General features: G+C 34.2%; 1 protein-coding gene across 10 annotated transcripts in view; it reads right to left on the bottom strand.

The window, feature by feature from the left end:
* DGKB (diacylglycerol kinase beta) overlaps positions 1–22,978 on the bottom strand; it is a 407,361-nt gene that overhangs the window by 201,045 nt on the left and 183,338 nt on the right. For 8 of the 10 annotated variants that reach the window (XM_088052622.1, XM_088052624.1, XM_088052617.1 and 5 more), the window contains 4 exons: positions 18,731–18,763; positions 14,975–15,091; positions 10,380–10,453; positions 3,309–3,383 (listed from right to left, as the gene is read on the bottom strand). In XM_088052622.1, coding sequence (XP_087908748.1) covers positions 3,309–3,383; positions 10,380–10,453; positions 14,975–15,091; positions 18,731–18,763 — 299 coding nt within the window. The remainder of the gene's footprint in view (positions 1–3,308; positions 3,384–10,379; positions 10,454–14,974; positions 15,092–18,730; positions 18,764–22,978) is intronic. The other 2 variants (XM_088052641.1, XM_014248393.2) reach the window with 1 other exon arrangement.

The raw sequence follows: 22,978 nt of genomic DNA, 5'->3' as shown, positions 1-22,978 counted from the left end.
TCAGATTCTTCAAGATCATTAAATCCACAATAACAGTTGTTGTCAGAAGTAGAAGACTCCTATAGAGATATAACAACCAAACAGGGAAACTCTTTTCATGGCAAAAAAACACAGGTGCTAGGCACAAATTACACAATGCATCAGCCCAGCAATTTTCACGTCACTGTGTTAACTGTGGCAGTCTGTAACCGTGGAGTGTACCTTTTATGCCTCTGTTCAGCTGCAGAGCTTACAAGATTTTTCCAGCTCACTTGTATCCCTCCACTGCCAATTAAAGAATGTCTAAACCATTAATTATTATACCCATGTTTAAAGTGTACTGCTGCCCTTTGGCTTAGAGCTTCTTGATTTTCAGGCCTCGCTGCGGGTCTCCGTTGCTGGAAAGGAATCAGTGAAAGAGTCGCTGCCATGAGGTTTATTTGCATCATGTACATATTTTATATTTTATACAGACTATGCACATCACATGTCTTAACATAAACTGCTTCAAAAACCCTAGCAAAGAAGCTGCAAGAAATTGCTGTTGTTCCTTAACTTCTTCATGTACCATCCCATCTATTATGAAAGTAGGCAACACATCCACTTCAGTAATTGTACACTGAGGTTACGATACTAAAACTCACTGTCAATTTGCTCAAAATATTTTCCTGTTGTCCTGCTATATGCCAGCATAGTTACAGAAAAATATAGAATAAATGGTACATAGAAAGGTGAGGCTTTTTTATGGTTTTGGGAAATTGTGTTTTGGTTTAGTGTTTTTTTCTTGGTTTTTTTGTTGTTGTGGTTGTTGTTATTTTGGAGTCTTTATTCCAATACATTTCTCTGCAAGAACATGGTTATCCCACTAAAGAGGTAGAGCAGTAGACATAGCATTTGAGCTGCTGACCATTAAAAAAATCCAAACCAGCAGTTTCAGCCCCCCCTAAAATTTACGATTTTCTTAGTCTCGTAGTTCTCTTTTCCTTCTCTCTGCCATTGAAAAGGGGATGCTTAGATTTTTGACAAAAATGAACTGGAAATATCAATTCATGTCAGCCACAGATGTTTGGAAGTTAAGTTACAAAACCTGTGAATGTTACCTTCTTGCTTGATGACAGCGGCCCATGAGAAAAATATCATCAAAAATTAAAAACATTAACTTATGGGTTAAAGCAGACAGGTTGGCTCTAACAAAAAATACAAATTCTTAGCTAATACTAGAAACATTTTCTAGATTGAGTAAACATAGCAGAAAATAGTACTTGAAAGAAAAAAAACCTCTCAAAATAGGCTCAACTAAAATGTACTACAGTAATATTAAATGCTTTAAAATAAATATACATTATGCTTATCCCCTTTCTACTAAATAACTTACTGGGATGAAGAAATACATTTCTGCTTTTCTCTGTGCTGCACAGTACCCAAATCTTTTCCATTTTGATCTAAATTTCACATGTAGGATGAGAACATTAAATAAACATAAAATTTGGATTGACAATCCAGTATAACTGGCATTACATAGATGGATGAAGGAGTGGACAGATGGACGAATGGGCAGGTTTTATTAGGCAACTCAGCCCTTGCAGAAAACAAGTACTGGTAAGTGAAATACCGGAGTTTATTCAACTTCTCAATTAATGGGCCAAATTATATGCAGCCTACAAAGTATTGTCAGCGGCAAGAAGTGATGGCAGGAGACAAACTTGAAATTTAGGATTATTCATATCTGTGAAATGAATAAAAAATATTCGAAAACAAGCACTGCCAGTTTGAAAATTAATTAGAATTTTCTTCAAAGTGACTCTGAACTAAAACTACTTCAATTTTTAGAAAGAATAGAAAGAAAAATTGAAAACATTTTCTAAAAACACTGTCCTGGTTCAAAAGACTAATGTTTAAATTGCTTCCGCGCAGGGTTTCAGCTTGAACTTAACACTGCCCTCTTGTGCCTCTATCTTAAAATGCATTTTCCTCTACATAGCATGATTAATGAAAACTAAGTCACTTAGACAGAAATGCAGCCAGATTTTTTTTTTAATTTTGAAGAAATAGGATGATTATGAACAAAAACATTTTTTTTGTTAAAAAATCATCCTCTAAATTTCTAGCATGACATTTTTATTATACAGTAAGTAAAATCATATTTGTTACTAGCTTTGTCTCAGTTAACCCTTCCAGTCTACTTATTCTTTGAACTAAGAGTACTTAAATTTTCCATATGTGTCAAGAATAGCATAAAATCAACAGACTTCATTCAAATAATAAAAACAGCACTAGCATTCAGATACAAGATGAGTATAGGCATGAAAGAAATCATGCATGTCATTATCTCCATTTTTTGGGCTGGTTTTGCACCATTCAGCAGGTTAACATTAGCCACACTGCAGTGCACAATATCTTAACTTCTAAAAGGATTGAGCCCAATATGCTTTTCACTTTCAATCAATGCTACACACATCTCAAGGTCTAAACAAAAAAAAAAAGTAAAGATTAAAAAAAAAGTATTCAAACAACAATGTAAACTTAATGTCAGTGAACGTATACCTTCTAATATCCTTCTGCAACTCTTCTCACTGATGTAAAATTTCATGTATCAGTGATATAAGTAAATAGCACCCAGTACATACAAAATAACATAGAGAGCAGATATTTAGTGCTGCTCTGTCTACTTTTCTTCTACCAAAGCACCGTCATAAAGGAGACAATATCAGGTGGTTAAGGTTGGTGTTTGATACTCTGCAATTCTCCTGTCTTCACATGAATGCTAATTAAGAAGAATCACAGAGGAAGCACACTAAGCTAGGGACTGCAATACCAGCCAGCTCATCAAGCACTTCAGTCCACATTAAAAGCCCCTGCCAGCACAATCTAGCCTGGCCAGTCATTTTCCAACCACTGCATTTTCAAGATTACGTAACTGATAAGAAGCATGCAGTCACCAGTACATTACAGACACCTTTGCATGTGCACATATGTGTTTATGTAAAAGAAATGCATGTCTTGCTGGTCAGTCTTTGAGGCCGCTGATATACTGAATACTTTTATACAAGCAACCCCCAAGAACTTGGGTTGCAGAAATGGAAGCTGCAAATAGGATTAAGTTTATCCCCCAGTTCATATCCAATAATGCATGGTTTTCAGCAATAGCTTTATGAGACATAGCTTTACTTGTACAGATAAACAAACAATACCTAAACATTTCTGCAACCATTCAGAGAACTGCAGTGTTTATACATTCCAAACATGCTATATGTACTTCAGTCTGTTCATTTGATCATACAGGATTTTATTAAATGAGTTCCTGGTAATAATATTAACTGTAAACTTACCCTGGCATTGGTCCATTTCCAGAAAGACTATAAACTTGACGAGGATTTAAAAGGTACTGAAATTTTCTATATATTCTGAAAAGGTAAAAGAGACAAGGAGAAAATATTTACTTACATGTTTGGAATTTTTTTAAACCTTTCAAATAAAAGAATTAAAGAAGTTAGAACATACTTTAATTATTTGAACTGCAGGATCTCACTTATACAAAAAAATCAAATACTTGAACACAGCAATTATAATTCATACCTAGAGTGTATTGTGGGGGTATAAAGTTGAAACAGAAGTACTACAAGCTATTTACAATTAAAATGCTGTGTATAGACAGAAACAAAATACGATAAAGAACTATAATTACACAAGAAAAGCTGAATCAAGAAAGCATTTTGGAAAGCATATTGATTTGTATTAAAGTAACTCCATGGCAAAGGAGAGATTTCTTCCTGAAATTTTTTGCAAACACAGAATTACAAGTATAATTAATTGCAAAAGCTAATTGGCTTTGCCACCCACCAAAAATGTTTGCATAGGCTGAAAAACGTTCTGATAAAGAAAACCTGTGGTCAACTACATTTCCTTGGAATTAGATTTGAATGGGAAGAAAATGAAAAAGATTTGAAGCATTGTTTTACTAAATTACCCTTATTTTAAAATTACCTGAATAACAGGAAGCAATTTATTGATACAGCATGACAAGCACTTCCCTATCCCACGAGAGCCTATGTGCTCTCCTACCCTCAGCAATTATTTCTTCAAAAGTGTAAATTTAGAAATTTGAGTTTACTTGTCCTAAAAGTAGAACAGAGATTTTATTTCTTCATAACAAATATTAGAATTGTAATTTCCTACACTGACTGGAATGCTAGTAGTGATTAGTTTCTCACACAGAAACAAGAAAGCACACAAAAGAGCTGGGGCTGAGAATAAATAAATACATCTGACATCCATGGCGATAGTTTAAATTATAAACCCATGCTTCTTGGTTTTAATGTTTCTGTCTTTAAGGTAATTAATATTTTAATGTTCTTACAAAAGCATTTCTTTTTCTACTGAAATATTTCTTCTTTTCTTTATAATCTCTTAAATAAAACAGAAGCCTAATAGGAGCTGAACTCTAGGTTAAAATGTCCATGTTTTCAAATACAGAACAATAAAATTGTCTAGACACAATCTATCCTGCATTCAGGGATTTTTTTTTTTTTTTTAACAGAAATGTATAATTTATCAGGGTAGCTGGAGAGCAAGTGTGTAAAAATACTGAATACAAACAAATTCATAATTATCTGTAAAATTGCCAAATTGGAATATTTTCTTAACTTCTCAATTATTTAGTGATAGCAGCTTCATAAAGCATTTTATTCAAGCACACTCACACAATATATTCCTGTTGCCATTCCTGACAGAAAAAGTCAGTATGAAATTACTAGTTTCATTTCACAAGTATGCACATATCATTGTTGACGGCTGCGACAATGATTAAATCAGACTTTTGGCAATGGATTTACAACACAATATACATATTCCTATTTTACAAATGTAAAAGGAGTCTTCTAGTTAGAATGTGTGATTTGCTTCTAAGAGATGTGTGGAATTTAATCTGGTCAAAGGTGATGCTAATTTGTGTAGCTGAACATGGCAAGCTCATGAACAGTATTTTTATGAAGTCACAAAGGTCTAAGTGTTATTTTCTTAAAGTCTGGCACTACAAAACAAACTAGCCACTACCTACACTCACAGTGCTTTGTCAGGTAACAGTGAAATGTTATAAAAGACTTCCTAATAAAGAGGAGTCTAGGTTTTTCTACTCAGAACCCAGAAGTCTGACTGCAATAATGAAGAGATGACACTGAGTCGTACTTGACTCAGTGCATACCACTCATGGCTATCAGTTGAACATCAGTACCTGCTAATCACTCCAAAATGACTCACAGCAAATGGCACATCAAGCTTTAAGTTATTAAACACGCTTATGTATTCTAGTCTGTGTGAAATTCATAAATCGGTGGCTCATTTCTATTCATACATTCTCAAAAAAAAAAGTTAGAAACTGTTTATACATGTTTCCTTCACACTAAGCAGTACCCAGACCTAACAGGGTGACATGCGGAAGCCAAGGAAATGGACAGTAATTCAACGTTCCATTTTATATCTACAATACCAAACAGTGACTCTGACGTGGTTCTGAATGCCTTGCTTCCACATGTGAGGAGGGAACTGGATGTGGTTTCCTTGTGACTGGAGATTTGTGCTGACAAGGCCATGAGGTGGTGTGGTGGGAAATGCCCCAAAACACATTTCTGTGATGAAATGCAATTTCATGAATGAAGCCAGTTTATGAAATTGCTACTTGTCAACAAACAGCTGTGCTTCTGTAAATACTTTTGGGATTATTCTGTGATCTGCAAAACTAAAAAGATTCAATTTAAAACACAAATACACAGAAAACTTTCTTCATTGTCATTTTTCTTTGTATTTTAATCATGCCCATGATCTCATATAAACCTCAGAATATTCTGCTAACATAATCGAGGAGCCAGAAAATTACGACAGAAGTGGCCATCGTCTTTAAACAGCTCAGCTGCTGAAGGAAATATTTTAGAGTGCACTTTGGGCTGAGTTAGATTAAGCTGTCTTCTGAAGACGTGAGAAAATGAATGGCCAGAAACTAGCTGGCAATTCAAAACTGGCAATAAAGTTGACTACACTGTGGAAAAAGCTGGCAAAAGCTGGCAATTTCTCCTACCACAACTGGGAGACACATTTTCAGTCCTCTAGGGGTTATTAAAGATGTGGTTAATATGGGCTTAATTTAACCCTGATGTCACACAAGGAAAAAGCCAAGAATTCTTCTCCAAAATAAAAAATAAGAGTTACCTGCTCTCCCAGACATACAATATTTGAAAAAGATCATTTGAAATTGCTTTTACATTTTGTTTCAATGCTAAATGAAAGCTCAGAAAGGTAGATTAGTTCAGAAGGGAGGAGGGAAGAGCTACTATGAACCCAAGTTATTTGAAAACAGCAAAGGTTAAAAATATCATCCACCTGTATTGCACAGACACTGAATGTGGAGTCAGCAGGAAACGTCAGTGTACGGAAGCTGATCTCCAGCACATCCACCAGCACATTTGTCAAGGAAACAATTGTGTAAACTCACCCTCTGGTCAAGCAAATAAACTGGAAAATGGGGAAGTGGAAATCAAAGTAATGAGTATGGCAAAACAACAGCATGATTTAGAAGGACTCTTATGTGAGAAACATTACCCTTAACAACAGCTTTAGAAGCACTACATGCTTTTTGTGTATTCTTTCTGTTGAAAGAAACTATTTTGTGAATGATCTACTATGTATATATATACACTTTCTATTCACAGATTATTGAAAACTGTTCCCTTGATCAGTCAGATCATAAATGCAGACATCCCAAACCAATAGCCCTAGAATGAAATGGATGTTCTGCGTTTTTTTTGGATGAAATTAACTGCACCTACCCATTTCATGCACAACCACTGAAAAATACGTTAAGGTATGATATAGCCTGAGGAATTCACTTGTCTGGGTTTGATAAACTCCTATTCAGTCTCATGCTCAGTTAAAATCCATTTCTAGTGTGTGAAATCCTTAAATTCATCAACTTTAATTCTATTTTTCTACTTTCTTCTTAATAAAAATTATTAAATTATAAACATATTTTTATTCTATTATAAACATATGCATTATCTATTAAAAAATCATTCAAGTCCAAATAACTGTAAATACACTTGAGTTTTACATGATGGGCAATTATTAACCTCCTAATCGAGAAGAAAATATAATGGGGCTATTGTCATAATTCTTTATTTTGCAATTATATCTGAAAGTCATAGCATTGGTCTTTACAATAGAAACCTACTCAGGAAGAAAATATTTATCACTACACATTCTGAAAAGCTGAATTTGTAATGTAATGAAAGTTTAAAAATGTATCTATAAGATATGGTTGTAGAGAACACATTTTTGTGTTCAGAATGCACTTTTTCTACATATTCATTTGTTTCCCATCAACCCTCTGTTTGAATATTTAAAAACTAAAACTGAAGAAACAAGTTTCTTTTACATTTAAGTGATCCTCAGTTCTTTGCTTCTGCATTTGAGAAATCTGAAAAAAATTACAACATACAAAGGAAAAGACTATTACTTGGGCGTGCATTTATTCAACTGGTTTTCAGTTGGATGTATGAACTCTCTTCAAGAATAAAGGCAATGAAACGGGCTGGGTTACCATATGGTAAGGCATAAAACCTTGTCTGGGGAACACTGGAGTCTTGACAATCTGCAATAACCTTTCCGTGTTCAATGAAAGTCAATTACAAATTTATTTTTATTCATCGTGACCTCTCAAATACAGAGAATCCTAAGTAAAGACTGAGGAATAGTAAAGACTGAGGATCTTTAGTAGAAGATTTTCTTAATCTGAATGAATCAAGATAATGAAATTCTGATCTACAATAATTAGAAAGTTGTGGGTTTGTTTTGCTTTCCTTTTCTTACTCTCACTGCTGGGGAAATCTTACATTTGTTACAGTGTATCCTCTAGTCGCACCCCCATCAGCACCTGACCAGATTACAAAACTGCTCTAACAAAAAAGCATGACTTGAATGCCATTTACTTGAAAGTTGGACTCAATGATCCTTGTGGGTCCCTTCCAACTGTGAAGAAATCTGTGAATCACCATAACTGTGCATTTTGCAAAGTAACTTATGTCTTGAAATGTCCTGTGATTTTACTTTCCACAACATATAACTGCCACAAAATTGGAGGGTAGGGAATATATGGGAATCTCTTTCTGGTTACTGACTGTAAAGCAGATAAAACCCAGGAAATCTGAAAAAAGTTCAGTAACATTTCCCCTGAGAATATTTTCACCACTTAGATTGAAGATTCAAACTAAGATGCACTCTTAACATCCTTATTTTGTATTTTTGCTACTGGCATTGATATGAAACATTAACACCTGAAAAATGGAGTGCAAACACCTTCTCAATAAACAGAGATCTGGCTTTGGATCTAAATGTGAGATATTATCTCCTAATGGTGAATGACCTGAGATACATTTACATGACCATGCAGTTGACCTCTTGATGTGCTTCTCTTAAAACAGAAATATTGAGTGTGACCTTGATACATTAGCATGCAATTTAACATTTTGTGTGTGTGTGGTATCAAAGCCAATTTAAGAGGTTCTTACAATTCACTCTACTCAGCTGCTGGTGCCTGCCCTCATGCTATACACTTAATTCTGTAATGACACTTGTGGATAATGGTGCTAAGTGAATGAAGTGTGTATAGGGCATCCATTTTTAAAATTCAAATAATTCCTGTGATCTGTTTGGCCTCAGTAACAGTTTCATTGACATAAACTGGGAAGTGTTAAACTGTAATACACGAAAGGGAATAGAAGCTTGAGATGGCGATCAGATTTTAAACTTGCTTTTACCCTGGAGAATATCTAACATTAAATGACATCCCTGATGCATTAAGCCCATTCAGATAGTAACACTTGAGACCAATTATGAGCTGGGAACTGAATGCTGTGAAACAGCATTTCATTAAATTGTTTCTAGGCTATAACTAACTGTCTAAGTGCAGCTCTCTAACCTGCCTCTCACCTACATAATTGCAGACTGGATCTCTGATCTACTCACTTCATATGGGTACTGTAAGAAGTCAAGCTGAGTGCCAGTGCAGATTACCTCCCACAAGACCCCAGACTGCACAGCAGACCAGGGCTGCCTCACACTGCTATTGTGGCTGGAACATGAAAACTCAGGATGGCTCACACTGTTTTGTTCCAACTGCAAAGGCATGTTCTTGAAACAGTTTAGAGTTAATCTTTTAGATCATTAACTGCTTTTGACACACCTGGCTGATATCTAGTATCCCCAGCCCAGGGATTACACAATCAGCTCTCAAATTCTCTCAAAGTCCTTCAAATACAGATCCTTAGATCTAAGAATTACCCTAACAACTACTCTGCAGGATTTTGTCCTTTTTGACAGTTTACTTTCGAAAGGGGCACAGGAAGATGTGATCTAAGGGAGCCAGGCTGGAGGAGGTAGGGAAAGCTGACCCGTTGTAGTTTACTTGCTTGGTTCCAGGCTCTAGTATCACACCGCATATCCCTCCTTTTTTGCTTCTCATTACCTGTATCACCAGTATCCACAGGTATCACCTCCAGCTGTATCCTGGCCAAAAGACCATAATCTTTTTCAAGACTTTAAGTTCCAGACCTGATATGTTGAACTAGGCTATAAAAGTATAGGTGTTTATGGGATGATCAAAAATGGCCATATTGTTAGTGTTTGGAATCCTGAAAAATGCTCTGAAAAGTCTGTTCAGGGGGCAACCAATTCAGCATTCCTGCCCGAGTAGGAGGAGAATGCTCCTTACCTCTACTTTATCAGGCCTCTGATACATTAACACTTAGACTAATAAACTCAGACATTTTTAATTTAAATCAATGTAAGTACTGACATACGAAAAATCAGTATGTCTTTAAGTTTGTGTGATTGGACTCTAATAATTCAACTGGATTTTTAGAATGTTTCCTATAAAGAGAAAACAAAAGGTTACTTTGAAGGAAATCTTATGAAGAGGTTTCAGAGCCTCTACTGCAAAGTCTTAAAAAAACATATCCTACATTAGAAAATGGAATACTGCTTCTATTTAAACTACTGGCCTGCCTGTACAATCATTACATAGATAAAAAGAAAACTGTTAGAACTTTATAGTTTTAATACAAGATATGGCAACTCACATCTTCATGCAAATCACACAAACCCATGCATTGAACAAAGCTACTGTTTTGATTTTTCATTTGAATCAAAACTATTCTACAGAACTAACTCTTGTTTTTAACTGGAGAATTTATAGGAACAGAGATATAGCACGTTCAACTGTGAGGAATAACAATATATAAAATTTTGGATTTTTTTCTCATATACAACTTCTAAAATTCATTTTTAAACATTTCACACACCAGAATCAAGAAAGAGAGAAAAAAAAAAAAAAGAAAAAAGAAAAAAACCCTTACCTTTCTCCTTGTTTCCCACCACTTTTAGGATTGACAAAAACTAAAAGTGGATGAGTGCCTGGAACTGGAGTGATCTAAAAGAAGGGAATAACACAGCCACTCATTAATGCTGTGTGTTGCATTCATTTTTTCCTATAGTAGACAGAAAACAAAAAGCTTAATTCAAACTCTATGTTATGCTATGTAATCCAGCTGGAAGCAATACCATAATTTGCAATAATCCTCACTTCATTAATTTGCCAGAAAATGCAAGTGACTTCTCTTTTAATGCTGTCTGTTTTACAGCTGTGTTGCCATTTTAACCAATAATGCCACTGAAATATTCAAATATATAACCCATCTCTCTCTATATAGATATATATGTGTGCATGTATATATCTATATCTCTCTCTATATATATATATCTCCACCAGTTGAGAAGAAAACTTTAAATGCAAATAATACATTCATTACCCTAACAGTAATTTCAGAAGGAAATTACTTAAAAGGAAAGGAAGGAAAGAAAGGAAAGAAGGAAAAAGCTTAAAAGAAATTTTATTTTGGAGAAAGAAGTGACACTACATTATATACTATGAAGGTCAACTATAGCTATATGGAACACTGAATTTAACAGATTTTTTTAAAATTATGGCAATGATTACCTGCAATATTTAATATAATATGAAATCACATGCTTTTTAACACATGGCAACCATAACATTAAGGAATTCCTTTAAGCACCTGAGAAAGCTGAAAAACCTCAGAAGGTAGAGAAGAAACCATAAGGAAGAAAGGCAAGTCTGAAGAAAAGAATGTTGAGAAGAAGGAAGGAAACAATTACTTCTACCTTTTTATTTTAACTCTTTCGTGTATGGAAAGTTTCACAGAGTCACATTATTATTTAGCTTTACAAACTAACACCTCCATTCTAATTAGTAAGGTTAGTCTGTATTTTCAGATACTCTTGAGATATGTGTGTTTGTTGCCTTTACTCCAAAGACTGGAACATGAAAAAATTATATCAGATGATCTCTAATACGGGTCTTTAAACCATGAAGCTAGACTATTCAAATTTAGAAGTATCACTTTGAGACATTTATCAATTCCATAATGTTTGAAAGTATATTAAGAGTTCAAAATCAGTATCTCCGAAGTCATGCACCAAAAACTTCAGAGATGAAGCTTGGACAATCTGTGTTTCAAAATGATACACCGAAAGGCCTTGCTCAAAATCCTTATTCAGAATTCCTGAAATAACAAAATTTGAAGATTCATAAAGTATAACTTAAGGCAGAACCTGAGAAGCATCACAGCTAGAGTTTTACAGGCATACTACAGAAATATGCGTATAATCCTACAAACATCTAAAAGCACTCTTCTTTTAGAAGGAAATGTTAAGCACTGGTGTGTCAACTCTATTAACCATTTCACAGAAAAATATAATTAAATCTGTTCTAATATATACAAAAATAATGGAAAAATCCACAAATTCAGTGGTATTAAGCTTAGCATAAAAACCAACTCAGAATCACCTGGAGCAGTAAAGTGCTGTATGTTGAAACATATATCAAATTGCACAATACAGTGACGTTTGTCATATATTTAATTTTTACCTACTGTTTTAATCAATTTTAGTTATTTAGCCAATTCCCATGATGTTTATTCCTGTGAACTAAGTGTAAACCAATGGTGCTCATTGTGACAGAGATGGAATACCTACTGAAATCCCTTAGGACGCAGGTTAATTAATGAGACTCATCCTAAGGTTATACATGATCTATTACTTCCTCTAATTAGAAATAATAATCCTGATCATTATGCTGGTTAGCTAGAAAGAAGCAAGATGAATGTGCATAACTATGATTAATTGTCTTTAAGTCGTGCAGACCTCCACTGCCACTAAGTTATCTGCTCACTCTGTCTGATGGAAGGAAGGTTTGGGCTTGATCTTTTTCTCAACAAAAGCTAAGTGATGGACTTTTCTATTTCAAATCTTTTATTTCAACACTCAATGACATTGTTTAAAGTAGAAGGGTTTTGATCATCAAAAAAAAAAAAAAATCTAATAACTAGCCTGTATCCCACTCAGTTCCAAAATAAACTTTAATTAAATTTTTACAGCTTTTCCAAATTAATTTTCCAGATAACATACGGTATTTTTGTATAATGAAATGCAACTAAAGATTTAGACTAAATTAGTCAACATTTTCAAGCCCTAATCTAGCACAATTTAAAGGCAATCTTCATGATGTTATAGGACAAGTGACTTAAAGTAAAGAGAAAAAGGTGGTGAAGCACTTATACATACTTTCTCCCATACTGAAAACAGAGGTCTAACAGCAGTAGTATGAAAATCTTTGCTTTGTTACCTTGGAGCTTAAATCATAAACAAATGCAATTAACATACTGATTAAGTTTTCCAAAATAAAACCCTTGCTTACTGAAGATCTTGTTAAAATGAGACCATGCCAGCAGCATCAAAGTATTAGAAACAGACTAGCATGCCAGATATGGGAGAATTAGGATAATATACTTTGATCGGATACAGAATGTTTTCTCCAGACCATCTTTGGGCAAAATACTAACATTAATTACCAGTTATATTTATAGCATCTTACATCTTTGTGAGAATAGTTAAAAAACTACACAATCTGTGAGGAAAAAAAGCCCTAACATTCTCATTGATCCCATCCTTTCAGTAGGACAGCCTTCAAGGTCCACTCAGCCTTCACAATAATTACATTCAAAACAAGTCATCACTTTTAATGCCTATCAAAAATTAAATATTTGATGCTAAGATGAATTCCTGCTACTCAAAACCAATTTAAGCTATCTGTGAAAAACAAAGACCACAGTATAATCAGCAAATTAGCGCCATAACTGCAGAATTATTTCTAATGTTATCATAATGATTACCAGTACTGTGCCATGCACTGTATTACAAATGTGTCATTACAGAACACCAAGCATTTCAAAAAACATCTCAAATATATTCAAAAATAATTCTACCATCTTTGTCCCCACTCCCTTTTTCTCCATCTCTACCAGCAATAAAGAAAAACAAGGATGAAACCCAGGCTTTCGATTCATCTTGGGAAGAGAAGATAAAACACAAGTTTTGGATCGCACTAAAAAACTTAGGGGAAATCTTATGACCTGAAAGCAGAACATACAATAATTTAAAGTTTTGTGTTGAAGAGTCAATGGTGCTAAAAGCTGATGTTTTGAGTAGACCAATTATTATATCCTAGGCATGGTATCACATGAGTGGGAAATAGAGACAAAAAATAGCTGAAAATAAACTACAAGCATAAGTAATCTTATGCTTGGAGTAAACACGAAATTCATACTGATACATGGTGCTGCAACCAAAAGGAGATGCCAAAGATGCTCCTCTATCTAGACTACTTTGTCACACTGGAATTATGTGGGTATCACCCAAAAGTTAGAAAACACTGTGTTTCCTTTAGCACAAACTTATTAATCACACTGCGACTGATTAGACAGAACTTGAGCCGTCTTTCAATTATGACTCTAGTATTTTTTTCTTCATGTTTCGTCACAGATGATCTGGATAGCAGTGAAGCCTGTGAAAATGGTAAGTACAGGAAGAGATTCTTGAAAGCAATTATAATGATTGCTCTAATATCCAACTATACCATTATTGGAGCAGCCAAGTGACTGGATAGGTTTTAGGGTTTCTGTTTCAGGTTTTGTTTGGATTATTTTTCCCTTCTTTGGGTTGCCATAACAAGAATGTTTGACTAATCTAAAAGACAAAACAATACAATAAGCATTCCTATCCTGACACAAGATGAAATAATTATGAGGCATAATATAATTGATATATGGTAATGGAATATTTTTACTGAAGCCAAATTGCAACATATCAAAAGATAAAGAGAAGAGACAATTATGTATATTAAATGATTATCACATTGTGATTATCATGATGATAATTTAACTCCTGAGGAAATAAAGCAGCAGAATCCTGCATATGGACATTGATTTCACTCAAAAGTACCCATACCTCAAGGGAAAGAAGTCAGCAGTTCAGGCATATCTCTAAGTCACCACCCTTAAATAACATTAGTTCATCACACACATGAGTTTTTCTTCAAGCAGAAAAGCTTCCATTTTTATTATAGCTATTGTTAGTAATGAAAACACGTTGCTTCTCACCACTGTTAATGCTGAGATACCAAATACCCTACTTAGAAATACCTGGACAAATAGCACCCTTGAAGTTTACTCCATCCATTAACAGGTCCAAATGAGAATAGTTAATAGTTATCAGGACAGACTTAGATTAATAATGTAAATTTACTCAACATTGCATGACACATACCAAAATAAACTAGTTCAGCTTCACCCCATGACAGAAGTGTTTTAGAGCTAGTCCTTCCTCCCCCTTAATGTTTTAGGAAATCCTGACAATGACATGAAAAACAGATGTGTATCACAGGATTCCTGAAACAATGGAAGAATTTACTTATTGCCTTTTAAAATATGTAAAAGTGAAATATTACAAGAGTGAATGTATATTTCACTTTAAACATATCTCACTCTTCATACCTAAAATTATCTGCTTAATATTAAAATAACAATAATCACACCTGAAGGCCTTGTCCATCTACAGTGACAGAATTTGCTCTTTGCATTTTGTTCCGTTCTCCCAGTTTGTTCATTTGCTGAGGGCAGCTCTTTTCTTTTTTCACTGTTGCTTGTCTTTCCTTGAAAAGAGGAAAGGAGAAAAGGGAACATTTTAACACATTATATATAATGCTGTACAACTGTAACTGAGACTGTATCTCCACAAAGTTGTTTTTTCTTTTTTTGACTAGCAAGTAATGTCAGGCTCTGCTTTAATGAAAATGAGATCTCAGTCAAGTTAATACACAATGTCTGGCCACTTCACATAACATCTATCCATGTGTCTGGACATTCCATAATGCCTAGGCAATAGATGGATGAAAAGTGTGCAGTCACAACACAAATTAATGCAATGATGTGAGAAGATAATCTGACATTACCAGGATGCAATTCTGAAACTTGAAAGCCAATCATACTTGATTGTTTAGTAAGCATATTGATAAGAGATCAGTAATTTTCAAAATTTTATCCTGACTGCTAGCAAAGGTTGGATGCTTCAAAGTACTTTACCAATTTGACAAAACATACCTGGTCTAAATGTACCATTATCAATTAGCTGAGTAGCTTTTTATAAAACATGTATTTTATAATAGAAGGAAACCAGAATCTACATCAGATTCTAAGCTGTTGGCAACTTTTGATACTGATACATAGTACAATGAGATGGTTATTTGAAAGAGAAAAACTCAGAATTCTTTTGTTACAATCATATTTTCAACTGTTACCATGCCATTTCAGAGAACTCTGCATGGAAAAAAGTATTCTCATTCTTTGTATCTTATTTATCCTATTTATAAACTGCACCCAGCATGTCCTTTTAGGTTGTCCAAAAAATGCACCATAAATTAAGACAGCAGATGTTTATCAAATAGAATCAGTGTCTCCAATCCCAATTGCACCCGAGCCGCTTCCCTCCACTTCACAAGCGCAAGGAGGCTTTAAACTAGTCAAGGGAATGGGCTGGCACAAAGCTGCTGCACTAGAAAACGAGCATGAAGGACATTGTTGCACCCCCTGCAACTGCATGCAGTGACAAGTTCATTAAATGTTACCATTTACATTCCAGACCAGGCCTATCTCCGTGCTACCTCCAATAAAGCCTTAGGGATCCTAGGAGCAATTAATCCAGGAAACTCTTTCAGAAGCAGTTTTTACTGGTAAGCAGCACTGACACACATTCTGTCAGGAAGGGAGGAACCCTCAGCTTAATGCAGTACCTTCTAACACAAATGTGGACCCTGAGTGTTTTTATACCATTGTCAGTTTCTTTAACTGAGTCTGACAGAGTCTCTAATCTAGATCTGATGAAAAGAGTGGTCCAGGTCATCCTAGACTACCTTGGGTAGCCAAGTGCTTGGGGGAGGGGTGACAATCTGACCACATTTTGTATAAGGCATGGACACACCTACGCCACTGGGAAGAAGAAAGCAACAGGGGAGTCTACACTACTGTCTGTATGCAGTGAGATTCCCAAGAGGTTAGTTAACAGAGTTCCTGGATGCTTTGAGTAACTTGGGTGGTCCAAGACAAGATCCAAGACTAGACTGCAATACTATTGCTTTAAAGAGAGAACAGTAGAAGCAACTAGAGATATTCACCTTAACCTTAACCTCAGAAACAAAAACACTATATGTATCACTGCCTAAGAAATCACCAGCTCTGCACATACTTATTTGATGATTTTTTTCAGAAAGTAGAACCAGGATGAAGCACCCAAAGAGAATGAAATATTTGAACTAACACAAAACATTTGCACAATGGATTGGTTAGTCCCAAGGGCAGCAATAAGATACTTCCTTATGAAGGAAGCTTCACGCTTCATTACAAATTTAAGAAGTTGCTCTGAGGTTTTAAACAACTTTGTGAATAATTACCCTTAAAAGTCACTACCTTTTATAAAAAGAAAGCATACCCTGTTCAGTAGGATTTTACATTGTGGCCAAATCTGGATCATGAATACCGCAATATCTTCAAAAATCAAATCAGATGTCAGTAAAGCAGAGAAAAAGCTAGTAAAAATTGTGGTATCGAGCAAAAATCAGAGATGGAGAGCAAATTTTGAAAGGTCTAGGAAAATCTCAAGCTAAAGGAACATTTGTGATAATTCAAAGAAAAATTTAGCAGAAAGTAACAGACTAAGCACACTGGGTTTATGCATTTAGAGAGGTTAAAAAAAAAGTTCAAAGGAAGCCTTTATAAAGTCTGGCACTAAAAATCTTCTTGTATGTATCATGCTGAGACCCATGCCCAAACTGTTATTAATGACTCAAGCAAAATGCAGTAACAAGTACGCAAAGTTTTGGATACTGGGGTGATACAAATAGCAGCATGATACAAATAGCAGTAAATACCCTCAGTTGGCCTTGACTATGTCATAGCAGTCCTATGACTGCTGCATTACCATTCCTTCCCCGGTTTCTATTTCCGGTCCCATAAGCAAAACCATAGCTTGATTCACAAAGACAATACAAGATTAGGTTATTTATCTCAGGTAACATAAAGGAAAAAGAATATTCACGACACAGAATTGTCTAGAGTGTTAATAATATGATCAAAGACAGATACCTCATTATACCTCATTAACATTGAAACTCTTTCTTCACTGCTGATTTTTGAAGAAAGTACAAATAAAGTATTTCATATCGCCCATCTCATATATCACCACAATACATGTCACCATGTCTATCAACAGTGCTCTTTTAAACATTTCTGAAGAAGTTGACAAGAGATTCTAGATTTCCTAGAGTTATATATCCTATAATTTTTAGGTATGTGTCACACTAGTGAGGATTTGACTTAGTTTCTATGACATAATGTGATGAATTGTATCGTAATTCTAATGAATAAATCTCTTAATGGAACACAAGAAGATTTATCACTTCATTTAAAAAAAAAAATTAAAAATTCTTGTACAGACCCTTTCTTTAATGTATGAAATACCAGTTGTGCCTGACGTAGCATACCTTTGTTTTGGGAACTGAAACATTACTAAGATATCAGAGAGTGTCAAGGAATAAGCAATTTAATTTTTAAAGTAGATAAAAATTGAAGACGATAAGAATGGATAAAAGCCAAAAAATTCTAATATAGTTAAGAAAAATTTGACATGCATTGAAAAAATGGTTTTATGAAATGCAAAAATTTATCTTTCAATTTAAAAATATTTCTGTAAGAGTTGTGTTATTTTTAATACCTTGCTAAATAAAGCGTACAAAATGATCGATGTATCTGTGAACCATTTTTTTTTTTAGTGAACATGCATGAGGTTGACAGAGATACCAAATACAGCAATTTAGATGCTATTGTACATTTTGATGGCTCAAAGAATGAAGCTTTTTGTTCTTCTGGTATGTGCTGGTGCACATATCTTCTAAAATAGTACTTATCACAACAATTTTTTTTTCCCCACCCCTTTTTGCCCTTCTCATGTCTTATTTTCCCCCTTGAATTCCCAAGGAATTGGAGTCAATATTCATTAGCTGGAGCTTCTACCACTCAGGACTGCTCCGGAGAGACCACTGAAAGGTGACAATTATTCAATTGCATCTTTTCCACATTCCAAATCAGAAAATAATTTACAAATGAGACAGGACTTTCCAAATAATAACCCAGAATATCATCTCTATATTTTCGGTTCAGCCCCAAAATGCACTTCATAGCATGTACAATATAATGAACTGTTAGTACTCGAGCATTCATGGATGCCTCCCGCTACGCACCTCAGGGAGCAAACCTCCTAAAGTGGGAAGCGTCTGTTGGAAAAAGAGAATGTTAGGCTGCAGTACCAAACAGCTGGGATGGCAAAGGGCATGGACAGAGTGTTCACAAGGTACCCTGCAGCAGGCATACTTAACAACATGCACAGTACTTTGTTACACTTTTGCACAAGTGGACTTTCCCAATGTTTTAGCTGTCCTATTACATAATTTACACTCTGGAAAGTATGTGTGGGACCATTTTAACACTATTACAATAGCTAAGAATATTAGAAAACATGAGGACTTCATTCTTTTGAATAGCAGAAAGTGATACTTGATACCTGGAGAGCTATTTTGATTTTATTTTCCAAGTCTTTGAATTCTCATCCAAATCAAGGAAACTTGTTTAAAAAGCCGTCTTCTGCTACAATTAACAAGCTGAATATCACTAATCCTCAAAAACTACTTAAATTCTTTCTTTATACAGAGGTAGAATCTTTCACTTTACATGAAACACTAACATTTAGAAATACCATACTCTATCATAGCTGTTAGGGTAAAAACAGATGCATAATTATTAAGGCTTACTAAAAGCTGCCTCTTTAACTGCTGATACAGAATTCAGGGCAAATAACAGCAACATGTGCTTTTTCTCACCTTGCCTTTTAATCAATAACTGCAAATGTATTTTTTCTGGATTATTTCCTACACAAGATTATTTAAATCAATGTATTTCATAACATGAAACAACAATGTACTTATACATTATACATGATTAAAAACTCATTAATAAATGCTTAATACCATTATACAGTTTGTCAGGTGGCAGCTTAAAACTTGAAATTACTGAATTAAAACTGAAATTATCTGTATGATAATTACTTCTTCTATTATATGTATTTTTGGATGAAACATATACCCTATTTGGGCATGGGGTTGCATAACAAGAGAAAAATATTTTTTAATTTATTATGCATGAACTAAAATAGTTATTCAAAAACATCTTATTCTAGAACTCCAAAACTTCATATAAGATCAGACAGAATGTATGGAATACCACATAGAGATATCCTCAAATGTCTGCAAGATGAAGGCCATGGAAATTTAAATACGTGACTTGAATACCAAACTGATGCTTTGGGGCTCTTTTTAAGGAACTTTAAGGGAAGTTGCTCCATGATTCCTCAGAGCTATTTTGTTTAATGACATGGGAATCTTTAAAAACATGACAATAATAATAGATTATTAATAGTATTAGGTACTCCTAGACTGTAATTTTGTAAACCAATATAGCATTCAAGAGCCTGCTTATAAAATTCCCATTCCATGAAATTTCTGTCCGTAATTATTCAATAACCAAAGAGAATTAAAGATTCAAAAATCCTGAAAGATAAAAAAAACCACACATCACCACTATGCCAAAACCATGGTGGGCAATCTATCTGTAGTATCTATTAGATATCACTATCTGATCACTATCAGCATCACTACTTACCCAAGTAACTGTGATTCAAACATTTTGAAAATTCATTTTACAACTTCTCCACATTTCCAGCTCTGTGTACATGCTAATCAAAAGAGCCTATATTAGAACACCACATCATGCTGTCTTGAAAGCTCTTAGAGCTGTAGTACAATACCCAGCTCTTAATCCCTAGGCAGAAGCTAAAAGTCATCCTGTGGACAAGATTATTAACCAATTCTCAGCAAAAATACCTTCCAGTGAGCTGCACATGCCCATACTATAAAGGAAAGTTAAGGCTTCTAATTAATTTGAGAGCTGTCTTGAGAAAAGCATTTGCTTCTAAGGAATAAAAAAAAAAAAAAAAGGAAAAATCACATTACACTATTGAGAAGATAGCATTTTGCCACTCATAATGCTGGTAGCCAAAATGCATGCAACAAGACAAGGCTGGAATGGAGTAAATGTATTTAAGAATAACTTCTAAAACTGCTGATTGTTCCTTCTTCTGAACAAAGAATCATTATGTGGTAACTTTATAAATATACTTTGCAGTCCTTTTTTAGCTTGTCTAAATAAAAAGATAAAGAATTACACACCAAATCACAATCAAATCTTTCTCATTTGGCATGTTGGCCTTTGTTCATTCAGTTTTCTGTAGACAACTTGCCTTACATCTTGTACCCATTCAATATATGCATCAAAATATGGTCCAAGACTTTCAACTGTATTTGCAACTCCAACTTGAGCTATAGCAGCTGATTATATACACTGTCCAAGAAAGACAAAAGTGTTGGAAAAGAATTGTGAAAATAAAATCATCTGAAACTCCAGTGGGAGAGGATGGAAAGAATAAATGTAGACAGTAGTGATGAGCTGTGGGCAGGCAACTAGATATAACTTAAAATGATTGAATGGCTGCCATTTCAGTTTATCAGCATCTTATTATTTTAACATTGAACTGTGTTTGTCGAACAGCTAATTAGTTAGGAAGATACATTTTCCTCCAGGGCAATTATTAATTTCCTTCTGACTTCAAAGAAATGAAAAAGCTCTTAGTGTAGATAAGGACACCATTATATTTCAAGTCTGATTTAGATTCTCAGAGAACTCAAGCTGTAATATGAAACACAATTGAAAAGGGAAAAAGTGGTTTGTTTTGTTTTTTAAATCTCTTTCAGTTGCTATGTCATTACTTATTATTCAACAACCAGATCTAAATTCAACTCCCCTCCCCCAAGCATATATATTCAAATAACTTTTTTTTTACAGTATGTTTCTTCAGAAACTCATGATAAGGCTAGTACTCAACTTCAAAGGATTGAGTTGCTCATAAAATGCTTACACACTGCACTGACTTTCTGTGCTCCATGGTGAGCTTGGATTCAACTGAGCTAAAACTGATCTCTACTATTATAAAAACAGAAGAATTATTTTAGGATTAATAACTGGAAAGGGGATTAAGAAAGCTCATTCTTCAACCAGGCACTGCTAATTCCCTTTCTCTCTCTCTCTCTACAGCTCTGCTTTCCTATGTGAATAACGTCTACGTACCTCACAGGAAAATAGTACTAGTAAAACATATTACGAGACATGGAAAAAATATCTATTGAACTATGTTGCAATTCCAACACAGCCAACAGCTATTCTATCTAGTCTAAATACTGACAGTGAAAGAAAATTCTTAAACAGTATTTTCAACTTTAATTCTGTATTACTTTTTGCCAGAATGTCAATATACTTGCTACATTTACATTATATATATTGCAAAAGTTTGAAGCTATAGATCAAAATGCATATTGTTCAGCTGAATAAGGCACATTTCCTATCTCAAACATTTGTAATCTGCCATGTATATTGTTCTACAAGCCTAAATAGAACTAGGCATAAACAAAAGATTTTTGAACATTTATGGTTTTGTACAATAAAATACCAAAAGAATCAGATATATCTGTTTTCTCTTCCAAACTATATAACCATCTATATTTTAAAATAAGAGGTCAATTGAACTTGACATATGATGGTATTTTATATTAGTGTATATAAACAAATGTACACTATGATGTATAAAACTTGCATATATTTTGTATACATCCATTTATATCTGTATACATATTCCATATTGACATACACTGCATTTATGCTTAGATAACTTTGTCCTAAAATGGTATAACATCTTTACTACCCAAAACAAAAGTCAAATTCATTCACAAGAGAAAAGAAACAAAATGGAAATTGTTTCAGACTTTTTATCATGATGACCCATTTTTCACAGAATATAAAACAATGAAGTTGGATATCAAAACACAAAGATATATACCCAGTTTTAATTTTTCTTTTTTTATTTCTTACCTTCAATATTATACCAGAGCCCACCTTTGAAATTATGTGGTTACTATGGGGATAGGGATAATTGCCATATAGTAATGCTCATATTGCTAGCAAGGTACCTTATGTTTTACAATTTGTTCTTTAATTTTATTTTTATTCCACAACTAACAGTTTTAATTATGATTTTAAAAAATAATGCTAGAAATTAAGTGAAAGAAATTAATTGTAAAAATCACATATACAACAGAAGACTCAAAATCATCATGCACCATAAAATGAATACACATTATTATTTATTAAATAGTAAGCTTTTATTGGTTGGTTTTTCACTACCCAGGGCTGTATCTATTTTGGTGGGAAATTGAGAATCTAATTATTTTTCTACAGACATAAATAAAAATTAGAACATCCTATATATTTATCAGTAAATGGGGCAAGTAAAGGAAGGCATGAAATGAAGACAAAATGTATGCTAG

This window comes from Pseudopodoces humilis, chromosome 1 (assembly GCF_049639895.1).
Source record: "Pseudopodoces humilis isolate 2021_Gansu_Grassland_sample_001 chromosome 1, ASM4963989v1, whole genome shotgun sequence".
In the NCBI taxonomy this organism is placed as follows: domain Eukaryota; kingdom Metazoa; phylum Chordata; class Aves; order Passeriformes; family Paridae; genus Pseudopodoces; species Pseudopodoces humilis.
Note: the sequence above shows the minus strand (reverse complement) of the source record. Positions and strands in the feature narration are given on the sequence as shown.